This window comes from Setaria italica, chromosome IX (assembly GCF_000263155.2).
Source record: "Setaria italica strain Yugu1 chromosome IX, Setaria_italica_v2.0, whole genome shotgun sequence".
In the NCBI taxonomy this organism is placed as follows: Eukaryota; Viridiplantae; Streptophyta; class Magnoliopsida; order Poales; family Poaceae; genus Setaria; species Setaria italica.
Genome location: NC_028458.1, coordinates 57,398,019 through 57,410,262, shown reverse-complemented (window position 1 = coordinate 57,410,262; position 12,244 = coordinate 57,398,019). Strand labels below are relative to the sequence as shown.

General features: G+C 45.6%; 2 protein-coding genes across 2 annotated transcripts; both read left to right on the top strand.

Moving 5' to 3' along the window:
• The first annotated feature begins 3,423 nt into the window (after positions 1–3,423).
• Positions 3,424–8,033, top strand: LOC101767995 (DUF21 domain-containing protein At2g14520). The gene is made up of 12 exons (XM_004985838.3): positions 3,424–3,601; positions 3,750–3,910; positions 4,031–4,144; positions 4,864–4,950; positions 5,329–5,468; positions 5,549–5,636; positions 5,972–6,045; positions 6,320–6,486; positions 6,658–6,863; positions 7,133–7,179; positions 7,262–7,514; positions 7,654–8,033. The coding sequence occupies exons 1-12, from the start codon at positions 3,424–3,426 to the stop codon at positions 7,699–7,701; spliced, it is 1,563 nt and encodes a 520-aa protein (XP_004985895.1). The 3' UTR covers positions 7,702–8,033.
• A 1,751-nt stretch (positions 8,034–9,784) lies between these two features.
• Positions 9,785–12,243, top strand: LOC101767597. The gene is made up of 2 exons (XM_004985837.4): positions 9,785–10,578; positions 11,844–12,243. Exons 1-2 carry the CDS (start codon positions 10,064–10,066, stop codon positions 12,019–12,021), a joined length of 693 nt encoding a protein of 230 aa, XP_004985894.1. The 5' UTR covers positions 9,785–10,063; the 3' UTR covers positions 12,022–12,243.
• Position 12,244: the final 1 nt, after the last annotated feature.

The following is a 12,244-nucleotide window of genomic DNA, read 5'->3' as shown; positions in this document are numbered from 1 at the left end:
CCCATGTGGGTCCCGTATGCTAGCTGACGCGAAAGGCGAGAAGGAGCTGCTCCGGAGAATTCGACGCTTGCCTAGCTTCTTCCCCGGATGGACGCAACAGAATCGTGGCAAAAACAAGGGGGCATTGCTTCCTTTGCCGGCTCCTTGTAACGTGCCATGAACCAGACAGAGTCCAGAGATGCAGACGGTGACCACCAAGCAGGACAGATCGATCACAATGCACAAGTTGAGCGTGTAGCATCGCGAGTGAATAGTTGGCATAATAATGTACGTGGAGCTGTTAGAGCAATTCATCTAAGATAGGCGCGAGTCGACGAATTTCGTTCAAATTAAAGGTCGAGTTCATGAAGATTGTGTGGCATATTCCCACAGGAACGTTACTCACTTTGCAATTAAAGGTCGAGTTCATGAATATGGAAGCACTTTTCTGTTGCACTGATGATTAGGTTAGCAATGGCAAAGTCTTGCGTACGTGCGTCTTGCTGAAAGGATAATGTAGAGTACCAGCGTGGCGGTGTACCACTAGCTATGCCCTACAAAATTGCACCTCCACACAATCCGTATTCCAAGTGCCTTTTTGTTTCCAAATCAGTTGGGCCAACTCGAGACCTTAGGTTGTAGGATGGTTTAATTTTGCGACCAAATTAAAAAACCTCCAGCGGAGATAACCTAAACGAGAAACAGACACCACTGGGGGAAAAGTTGCATGCATAGTGGATCATGATGCTGCAATTCAAACGTTACGTGTGCTAGCCTACGCCATGTTCATTTTCTGTGTAATTCTTTCAACCTGAAGCTGCGCAAGCATGCGTGTTGTTTTGATTTCTTAGCCCAGCTCATCTTTCCTCATCATATGCTAGATAAGCTACATAATCCTGATAGATCTTGACTCCACCAAAGAAGAAAATTCACCGGCTTTTGAATCCTCAATAAATCTTCACCGAATATGATGACTCCATATACTTTTTCAGTTAAGCTGACGGCAAGATAACCTAAGAATTAAGCTGAGCGCCTCACCGCTGCGCGATGCAAAAGGAGATGCGCTCACACACACGCTCCACTTTCTTCCTTGTCTCGACGTGAAGCTGCGCGTGCACGATTGCTTTCTTGGCCCAACCTTTCCTCTTATAAGTAAAAAATCGGGCACTCGGTCGATGAGCTACATGCATATTCGTACGTGATCGACCTCGACCCAGTTCGGTAAAGCAACTGCATCAAATGCTAAACTACTGGACCAGCCATTCCTTTTCTCTTCAGGGCATTACGACCGAAAGCTCCTAGTCATCCGAGCTGTTAGCAGCAATTGGCTCATTGCCATCAGCAGCCGTCTCATGAAACTGTCCCTAGCTTGTGCAGAAACACAGGCAGCGGTTGATCCTTAGATGAAATTGCCCCTTCGAGCAGAGTGCGGACAGGTCCTTTTCGACGCTCTGCACCTGACCAAGGTATGCCTTGTCGTCTGAGCAAGAGATGAGGTGATGAAAGAGCCCTATGATCAGCCAAAACTTGAGCCGTGAGTGACAAAGATATGAGCTCAGGATCAGTGGCCGGGGGCAGAATTATTCCATCCAGGCTCGTCGTCGTTGCACCGCCAACAACAAGCATGACCACCGAATGCTCCGCCCCCAAATCCATGCGCCCGAGAGGAGAGGAGGGAATATGCCGCCACCGGTTGCATCGTCCTGATGAGCCCATTTTCAGAGGCAAATGCCACCAGCACCGAGAGGAATTATCAGAGAATCATTCGGATCACCACGCATGCAGCAAGTAAAAAATGTTACTGCTGGTGGTCTGTGTATGCTCACGTGTGCAGTGTGTGGGCTCCTTGTTAGTATAAGGACACTGCTGCTGATCGTATCCGACCTGCTTACTCGAATCATGCCAGCAAAGTACTATACTAGTTAGGAGGATCTGCTGTTACTTATTCCTCCCGGAGTCGTAAACATTCATGAGGTTCTAGGTTCCATCTATTAAAATAGTGGGAGCTCTGCCCCGTTCAACTTGGGGTAATAGCTTTCAGAATCTTTAGATATTTTCACCATTACAGAGCGTGGGATTCGAATCCACGACCTCAAGTCTCGCCTAGCTTCCTTACCATCTCACTTACACAGTACATCTAACTAAGTAGGAAATGCAATCCTTTTGTAGTAAGTCGTGGAGGTACCTCCACGAACTACAAAATTTAGACCCGGGACTAAAGTCTATTTAGTCCCAGGTCAAAAACAATTTTTGTTGAGGATGGACTAGTGTTTCTTAGTAAAACTACAATCGCTTTCACGAAAAAGGGGGGAAAAAAAGAACCTACACACACGAGGCAGGAGTTCATCGATCCATGAAAAGGATAGTGTATCTGGGACACTCATATTTCAAATCGTTCTCTACAATTTTCTTTGGATATTATCCCTTGGTTTGATTTCGGACCGCTTGGACTAATTGTACAATAGCAGTACTCCCAGACTTGGCCTCTGGATCAGATTACAAATGGGGTAGTAGCTTTGAAAACAGAAGGCTAGTAGTAGTACTATGTAATCGTCCTTGCCTACACGGTAAAAAACGTAATAAGTAGTATGACAAAAGGCAGAAACAAAGACTGTCAATTATTTCTCTCGTGTAATAAAATGTCAATGGATGTCATTGAGACCCGCATCTAAAAAGATAAGCCGTCCTGTAATAATGGGATTGAGTTACCGATGGCGCTAATGGGTCTGCTAATGGAGTACACTGCTAAAACCACGAGGAGAGGGAGGGAGATATGGTTTTGGGTTGACAGGCGAGCCCATGACTGTCTGATGAGGCGCAGCACGTCAGCAGATCAGGATGTGTTGTCAACTTTGGTCCTGTTGATCTGTAACCGGACGCAGCCCCGTGTTTGAAGGTGGTAAGTAAGCAGAGAGTGCCCGTTGGGTAACAAACGCCTCCATGGGCATGGAGCCGTGCAAGTATCCTCGCCGGTTACCCTTCCCGGCCGGCCGGGAGAAACCGATCGGTCCCCCCGCACGCAACGCTGAGCAGAGTCACGAGTCCACCACCATCAGGCATCAGCATCCCAAAACTCCCAGCCGCGTCGCCATCCATCCCCACCGGCCACCACCCTGGCCGCGCGGCGTGCGGTGTCCGAGCTGGACTCGTTGCCGTTACTGACCGGTGGGCTCGGGGAGGCAAGACGAGCGGAGTTGGCAACGGAATCGGAAAGCCCGCCCGGCGCAGGCGCAAGTGCGCAACCCCGAGGCCCCAATGACCAAGCGGCCACCACCATATAGGAGGAGAGGCCCGAGCCGGTGGGAGCAAAGCTGTTGCTGCGAGCAGCAGGGACACGGTTCGTTGCGTTCCACTTCCGCACGACGCCGCTAGCTAGTCCTCCCGGCTCCCGCACCCCCAGCTCCCGCCGCAGCTACCACCACTCCCCCAGCTGCACAAGTGCAGATGCCCAGCCATGAGGCCTGCTGCGGCACCATGTTCTGGGTCTACCTCACGGCCTGCGTCGGGCTCGTCTTGTTCGCCGGCCTCATGTCCGGCCTCACCCTGGGGCTCATGTCGCTCAGCCTCGTCGACCTCGAGGTGCTCGCCAAGGCCGGAAAGCCAAAGGACAAGCTCAACGCCGGTAACAATACTCTCTCTCATCTTCCTCCTCCTCATCGTCTCCCTCAGATAGATTCTCACCCGCGGCGGCGCCGCCGGCCGCAGTAGTAGTAACTGGCTAACTGCTTCTGATTCCGTTCTGTCTCTAATCCGTGGTGGGCGCCGCTCAGAGAGGATCCTCCCGGTCGTGAAGAACCAGCACCTGCTCCTCTGCACGCTCCTCATCGGCAACTCGCTCGCCATGGAGGCGCTGCCCATATTCCTCGACACGCTCGTCCCGTCCTACGTCGCCATCCTCATCTCCGTCACGCTCATCCTTGCGTTCGGCGAGGTGATCCCTTTTGCCCTCAATTCATTTGTGATTTGTTCCCCCCTTCTGCAGCTACTTCATGAATTGAGCTAGTAACTGATTCGGTTGCTGCGGCTTCCACTCATGTTATGTTCCCCGCAGATCATGCCGCAAGCCATCTGCACGCGCTACGGGCTCAGCGTGGGGGCCAAGGCCGCGCCGGTGGTCCGGATTCTTCTCATCCTCTTCTTCCCCGTCGCATACCCGATCAGCAAGGTACGCGCGCGGCGGCCGATTTGTTTGCACGAATTAGGGAGGGATTGGAGCCTCGTACTTGGTGGATGCCCCATGCCCGACTGAAATTGGGATGTGACACCACAGGTGGGGCGGGCGGCCGCAAGTAGGAGACACATCGATCGATCGCTACCTGGTTTCATTATTTAATTTTGCAAAACAAAAGGGCTTTTTGTTCCATGCTCGTCTAGTCATCCAAATTCCCCGGGGTCAACATGGGCACTTCTTTTATAAATTGGATTGCGGAACCTGACTAATTCTGCACTTATTTAACATTGCGTCCGCCCCATGACACAATAACAAGTAATTGGAACCGTGAAGCAACAACCATTGTCTTCATCTCCATGTCGCCCAGCTAAATAAATAGAGATGTCTATATATGCCTACGTCTAAATGTGGAATGTGTCTGACTCATCAAGGGAAAAGCAGTTCAGTTACAGAATACTTAATCAGTTTCCTGTTATCTGACTGTTATCAACTAGCAATTCTACAAAATCAATTATTATGTCTAATTGTTAACTGAATATCATAATTTGGCTATTCTACAAAAACGTCAGAAACATACTTTGACCAAATAAGAAAGAGGAAGGCAGCCAGTTTTCTTTCATGGCAGCAACCTGCTTATTATTATGATGTATATATGTATGTTTTACTTTCCCCTTTGCTGTATCTTATTTGGTCATGTATTTGTTTTTGTTTAGTTGTTGGACTGGCTACTTGGAAAGGGCCATTTCGCACTAATGAGAAGAGCTGAGCTGAAGACGTTAGTTGATATGCACGGCAATGAGGTTGGCATACACTTCTCTTCAAAGACTTCTTATCCAGTTTAAACATTTTAATATCTAGTTATTCAAATTCTTGAGTTCATGCTGTGCTATTTTTTTTTTACATGTAGTTTATGCCGTTTGAATTATTGTGCCGATATTACTAATGCAGCTACAAAGTAATCTTTAAAGTTCCTGTTTCTTCATTCATTAGATACTGGATAACTTTTTTCATTATGTTATACCACCTTATAGGAGTGAACAGGGACAAATGCCCAAATCCTGATTGTACACTCCTTATGTCCTCAATATTATCTTTTTGACTATTTGATTTATGACTCTCAACAAATAAATAGTGATATGGGTTACCATCTAACATGTGTCTTGTTACTTTGTTGTTAGGCTGGAAAAGGTGGAGAGCTGACTCATGATGAAACCACTATCATTACAGGAGCTCTGGAGCTCACTCAAAAGATTGCAAAAGACGCCATGACTTCTATATCTGAAACATTTTCACTTGACATAAATGCTAAGCTGGACCTGTATGAATCTTCTTCAACTTAAAGCATTTGCGCTCTCTAATTGTTATATGCTATTGATAGAACTATTTTCCTCCCTGTAGGCATACAATGGGTATGATAATGACTAGAGGGCATAGTCGTGTTCCTATATACTCGGGGAGTCCAAGCAATATCATTGGGCTTATATTGGTGAGTGAGCTAAATAGATTTTTACTTTTTTTGAGGGTCATAGATTTTTACTTTTGAATAATATCAATTTCTTCCCAGCTCTTTTTGTTGTCCTTTTTACCAGGGGAATCCTTAATGTCCTTAATGTCAATGAAATGAATGATTTGCAAATTTGCTATTTATTTTATGACCAATGGCATTTATGTTACAGGTGATTAAGTTCCAATAGTCCTAGTGGGTGCGTGTGTGTGTTTGGGTCTCTGTATGACTACTCCTTCTATTAATGCAATGACACGCAGCTCTCCTGCGTGTTCGAGAGAAAAAAAGACCAATGGTAAAATTCCCTTTCATTTCAGGTTAAAAACTTGATTACTTGCCGAACTGAAGATGAAGTGCCCATACGAAATGTTACTATCAGAAAAATTCCAAGGTATATCTGTCCAGCCTGTAGCTCTAGCGGTGTTCATAAATTCTTTCTGATTTGCGCGATCTTATTTTGAGGAGCATAAGTGCATATGCACTCATTGCGTTCAATATGTTCTTCACAAATTTTGTTTTGGATAAGTGCATATGCACTCATTGCGTTCAATATGTTCTTCATAAAATTTTGTTTTGGATAAGATCGGTGCATATATTTCTCCTTAGTAATCTGCATTGATTGTCTTCTAATTTCGACAAAATGTTGCCACTGTTCTGTATATCAGGGTGAATGATGATCTTCCTCTCTATGACATTCTAAATGAGTTCCAGAAAGGTCACAGCCACATGGCTGTGGTAGTTAAAAGAACAAAGGAAGCAGGAGCATCCAATGGAAAGCAAAAGAGCACTACTGCAGATTATAAAATAAACCCCAAAGATGCTCATTCTGATGGTACATGCCTTTTTAAATTTTTTCCTAGTAATTTGTCTTCTGTGATTAAACTTCAATTTTAATGTTTTTTTCTGTGTACGAACTAGTATTCCATTAGCCTTTGCTGGTCGCATGTCTTTCCAGGAAATAGCTGTCACTTGTCTTTGGCTGATCAGTTGAATGTACTTTCAGGTTCATCCCCTTCGTATGTTAGCACTGCTGGAAGTCGTAGATATAACATAGAGAAGTATGGAGATGGGCGTTCATACAATAAGAAATCAGAAAGGAAGCGGGAAAACATTCTTGATTTTAACACCGATCCACTTCCAAGCTATTCTATGGATGAGGAAGCAGTTGGAATAATCACAATGGAAGATGTCATGGAAGAATTGCTACAGGTTGGACTGGACATTTTCTTAATTGTTCTCATTAGTTCGCAAAAAAGTATTTAAATTGTTCACAGAGTGCTTTCAGATAAGTGACCTTATAACATTGATTAATGATGCTGTGAGCGTTCTCTATATCCCATCGGAACATCATTATACTTGCAGCATTTTAGACATCCCATGAAATTAATAGAGAAACAAAAAAAAAATCATAGTTGAACCATGATAATTTGTTTCGCTTCTCTTAGATATTGTAAATTGACATGCCATTTGATCCACAGGAAGAAATCTACGATGAAACAGATGAGTATGTTGATGTACATAACAAGTAAGTGGTTTCACTGTAGCTGCTTGTTATCTTGAACAGCTGATCTGAGTTGCCCAGGACTGACGGTTTCCTTGTTTTACAGGATCAGGATAAACATGTTACCTCCAGGCAAATCATTGTCACCAGCTATATCTCCTGGTGGTGGACCCCTATCTCATGGGCTTCGGAAGACCCCTATGGCATCTCCGCTATCACCGTACAACCATGGTAGTTCTTTCTTACGTTCCCCAGTTTCAAACCATGGTCAGTCACCTGGGATTTTACCCACAATACTTTCTCCTGGAAGATCACCTGCTTCACAAACACCTGGGCAAAGCTCACCAAATTCGAGTCAGGTAGGCACTCATTTTTATGTTACTAACCGTTGTGTGAAATGTGTATTGTGTTTCTGATTTATTTTTTTTCTATCTTTTGAAAGAAGCCTTGAAGGTGATAGTTTCAGCACCATGCTCATGAGTCTTGCTTATTTTGTAGGATTCAAGAAATTCCAACGGTAAACATAAAAAGGATATTGAGAGCTAAGAGCCCAGAAACGAAGACCGTTACTTCTGATTAAGGTCTCATCTCAAGATGGAACGATCGGACTATGACTTTGCTAGTGTAGGATTAAGCTGCGAATGTTGTAGCACAGCTTTCTTATATGGTTATTGGTCCTTATTTATTTATTGCTTGCCTGTATATATATGTGCTTCAGCATATGGACCTGAGTATGGTCTAATTCTGAACATGTATTGCAGAAGTCTTCCTATGGATTTCTTCTTCTTTTTTGGTTGTCTTGTAGTTACCTGGGAAAAAAAAACCTAAGTCGTTGGACTTCATATATTTAAGCAAAAATCACCTGATTTTGCCACTTCCGATCCCTGCCCCCATTATGTAAGCATTCTCCTGAATCCACTGTGCTATGGAGAGAATAGTGATGAGTTTGGATGCAGTCAGTACAATGTTATGTTTCTCGGCTGGCTTCACAATGTTTTCATACGACAATGATTCAGATGTCATTGTGCAGGACGCACCAAACTCTTGATTAAGTTGCAGGAAAAAAAAACATATTGCTTTGTGCATAATATCAGGTTTGGTCAATGGTTGGTGTGTCAGCATCAACAGAATGATCAAAGTATTCCAGTCGGCTCCTGGTCCTCCGCTACATTTCTGCTAAATATTTGTGTCCAGTCCAGGTAATGAGCGATGCAATCCCAACAAGTAGCTAGGTTGGTGTGATCCGCTGAGAGGCCCTTGAAACTATTAGTTGAGTGATGTTGGGCACGATGTGAGACTAACCATAGAAAAAAGATGTGCATGGACGAGCTACCGCTGTTGACAGTGCGATGAGGAACTGCCACTAGAGGCTGCCCTGAATAAGCAGAGTTTTCCACTTTGCAACCTGAAAGAGGCAATCGGTTGGACCGTCCAAACGACTTGTTAGCGTTGCAATGCAATCTTTCAAGAGGAAATTCCTTATTTGACACTAAAAGATGACCTAATTTTTTTCTTGGTCCTGAAAAAATTTATATCCTAACTTTCATTTCTTATTTAACATTTTTGTCACTTTTTTTAGTTAAGTTGGACAAAACGACTATCAAATCACCTTCCAAAATTCATGAAACTTTTTATGGTCATTTAACAAATGAAGATGAATCCATGTTGCTTAAAACCGCATATGTACCTTTGCAGTTTTCAAATTAAAATTCATCAAATTCTACTACTTTTTGAAGCATATTTGAATTTTTATGGCACCAAAATAATTTTAAAAATTATGGGGAAAAAACCTAATATTCCGTAGATGAGATGTAGTCACTTATAAAATTATTTTCCACATAAGTTACATAGAAAATTATGAGGTTCTTCTAATATTTCCCAAACTTCCCATTCTTCATAATTATCCGTGTAACTTATGCTAGAAAATAATTTAATAAGTTATTGCATATGATGTGAGAAATACTAGTTATTTTTCTATAATTTTTTAGAACTGTTTTCATGCCTTTAAAATTCAGATAATTTGTAAACGTAGCCTAATTTGGTGAATTTTAATTTTAAAATAATAAAGGTACACGTGTGTTTTTAATAACATGGGGTTCATCTTCATTTATTTTATCACTACAAAAAGTTTCATGAATTTTGGAGGTGATTTGATGGTCATTTTGTCCAACTTAACTAACAAAAGTGATGAAAATGTCAAATGAGGAATGAAAGTTAGAACTCGGTGTTATATAAGGGATAAGAAATTTTTCAGGATCAAGAAAAGAATTAAGTCATCTTCTAATGTCAAATAAGAAATTTCCTCTTCTTTCATAGAGAAAGGACATGGGCGGTGCTGGTGCAGAGAAATTCAGTGCTGCTGAAAAGAGTAACGACCACCTGCGATGATGAAAACGGACTGAGATGGTGGCACTGTTGACTGTTGGTTCAATGCGTGGGCGGAGCTCGCTGACTGACTGCCGCTGCGGTGGACCCGCGTTTGCCCAAGGCCAGACGCTGTGTCACTCACCCATCTTCTGGACCTCCCCAATTCTAGACTTGTATGCTTGCAACCGAAGGCATACGCGGATGCTCGCACCGTCGCACGCGCACAAAGCTAGACACCGCTCGCCTTCTAGATCCCAGCGTGACCCACAGGCCGATCCCGTCAAAAATCCTGGCTCCGGACTGGACGCGGGCGCCGCCCCTGCTCTGCCTGCCGTGTACCGAGGGTACCCGTCCGCGCGTCGCCTCCCGCGCCACCACCCCGTCCAAGTCGCCGGGTCGTCGCGCGCATCGATCACCTCCACCCCACCGCCACCACTTCTTATATCGCATCGCAGCAGCCACCCACGACTCCAGCAGCAGCACCCCCAAACGCACAGCTCGAGCACCTGAGGTAGTGATAGGAGCAGAGCAGCAGCTAGCCATGCTCCAGGCCAGAACGGAGCGGGCGGCGGCGGCGAGGCTGTGGGTGCCGGGGATGAGCCCGGGGCCGATGGACGCGGGGTCGGCGCGAGCGCAGGAGATCGCGCGGCGGCGGGAGGAGATGCTGGGGATGCTGCACGACCTCCCCGAGTCTGAGTACGAGCTCTCGCTTACCGACCTCGTCGAGAAGGCCGGGGGCGACGCCAACGAAGAAGCCGCCGACACCGCCGCGCCCGCGCCCGTGCCCCCGTCCGAGGGGAAGGAGCAGCCGGACCCGGCCGCGCGGTCGGGGTCAGGGAGGCCGGCGGGGAAGCCGGAGCGGAGGGCGTCCGCGCGGCGGCGGGACAGCGGGAGCGTCGGCGGCGGGAGCAGCTTCCGCAGCAGCAGCGACGGCGTCCTGCTCAACTTCTACATGCCGCGGTCGCTCACCCGGAGCTTCACCGCGCCGCGGCCCAGCCGGACGCCCTCCATCTCCGGCGGCCGGACCCCCAGCGTCGCCTCCGAGTGCAACAAGAGGTAATCACCCAATCAATCGTCTCCAAACCCTCCGACAACAATCCATCTCATCAATCAAAACTAACCGCGCATCGCCACAGAACTTGATCCGTCCTTTTATTTCCATAATAATACTAGAATGCAAGACAAATTCACAAGCTCATAAAGTAAATTGTTGGGTAATTTAGTTTTTATTATTGCTCTTTTTTATCAAATAGAGATATTAACTGTCAGTCATATAGCATAGGGCCCATCAAATTCAAATCAAATCCATGCGTTGAAAATTGGCACTGACCGCAGCTTAGCAATCCAAGGCCGGCACGACATTTCCAAGGGAAGCACGCCTAGTCGTCGTCTTCTGCCCACTCCCTACCGAAAAGAACGCAACTCTCGCTTCCCACGCTTCCCAGGAAGTCAATTAAGTTTAAATTTGATCAAATTTATACAATATATTACTAACATTTATAGTACAAAATAAATATCAATAGATTAATCATGTAACATATTTTCATACTAAATCTATTTGGACACTATTATTTTTATAACTTTCGTCAAATTTGAAACATACAAATGGTCACCTGAGTTGCTGCTGTGCAGACACATCTTTTAGTTTAGGGGCTGTTTGGATACGAGGTGCTAAACTTTAACAGTGTCACATCGGATGTTCGGATGCTAATTTGGAGGACTAAACATGAGCTAATTATAAAACTAATTGCAGAACCTTGTGCTAATTCGCGAGACGAATCTATTAAGCCTAATTAATCCATCATTAGCAAATGGTTACTGTAGCACCACATTGTCAAATCATGGACTAATTAGGCTTAATAGATTCATCTCGTGAATTATACTCCATCTGAGCAATTAGTTTTGTAATTAGCTTATGTTTAGTACTTCTAATTAGCATCCAAACATCTGATGTGATAGGTGTTAAACTTTAATAGGGTGTTTCCAAACACCCCCTAGATGTCGTGTTACTACTAGCTACTAGCGCATGATCATGCATCATCATGCGTCCATCAAGTAGATAGGCACTGAAGGCTGACAGCGACGGCCTGTGAAAGCGACTCCTGCTAATAAAGCACAGATGGTTACCCCACAACCACATGTTGGAACACGTCTTCCTCACTGAACTGAAGGATTGAACCAGTCCATAGTGCCGTGCACTCTTGTTTGGTAACCACGTACAGTTGGAGTGCGTGGCCGTGGCTCGATTATCTCTGCTGTTTGCTGTGATGATATGATTAATCTTAACCAAATGTGCCGTGCTGTTGGTGGTGGTGGTGCAGGGAGAGGGACCCGGACGCCGAGACCGTCAAGTGCTGGTCACTGCTGTGGGATCGGCGGTGGCGCAAGTCCAGCCGGCGGGACCCGGGCGCGCCGCCCGGCGAGTCCGCCATCCACGTCGCGTCGGCCGCGATCCTCAAAGCGGCCAAGCATTCCGCCGCTTCACCGGGCAAAGTCTGAGCCTGCTCCTAGTTTTTCGGTCACTTGCCCGGCTGCGTTCAGGCTTGCAGGTTGCAGCTCTGTGCATATGCTTTGTGTAATGTGTTTGTGATATACTGATACGTTTTGTTTAGCTTGCACTAGTATAGCCGTGTTCACTTGGGTTGTGTGTGTGTGTAGAACAGAAACTTGGCTTTCCCCAGGAGCTCGATTGAAAACAAATGGAGAATACAGTTGCAATCAC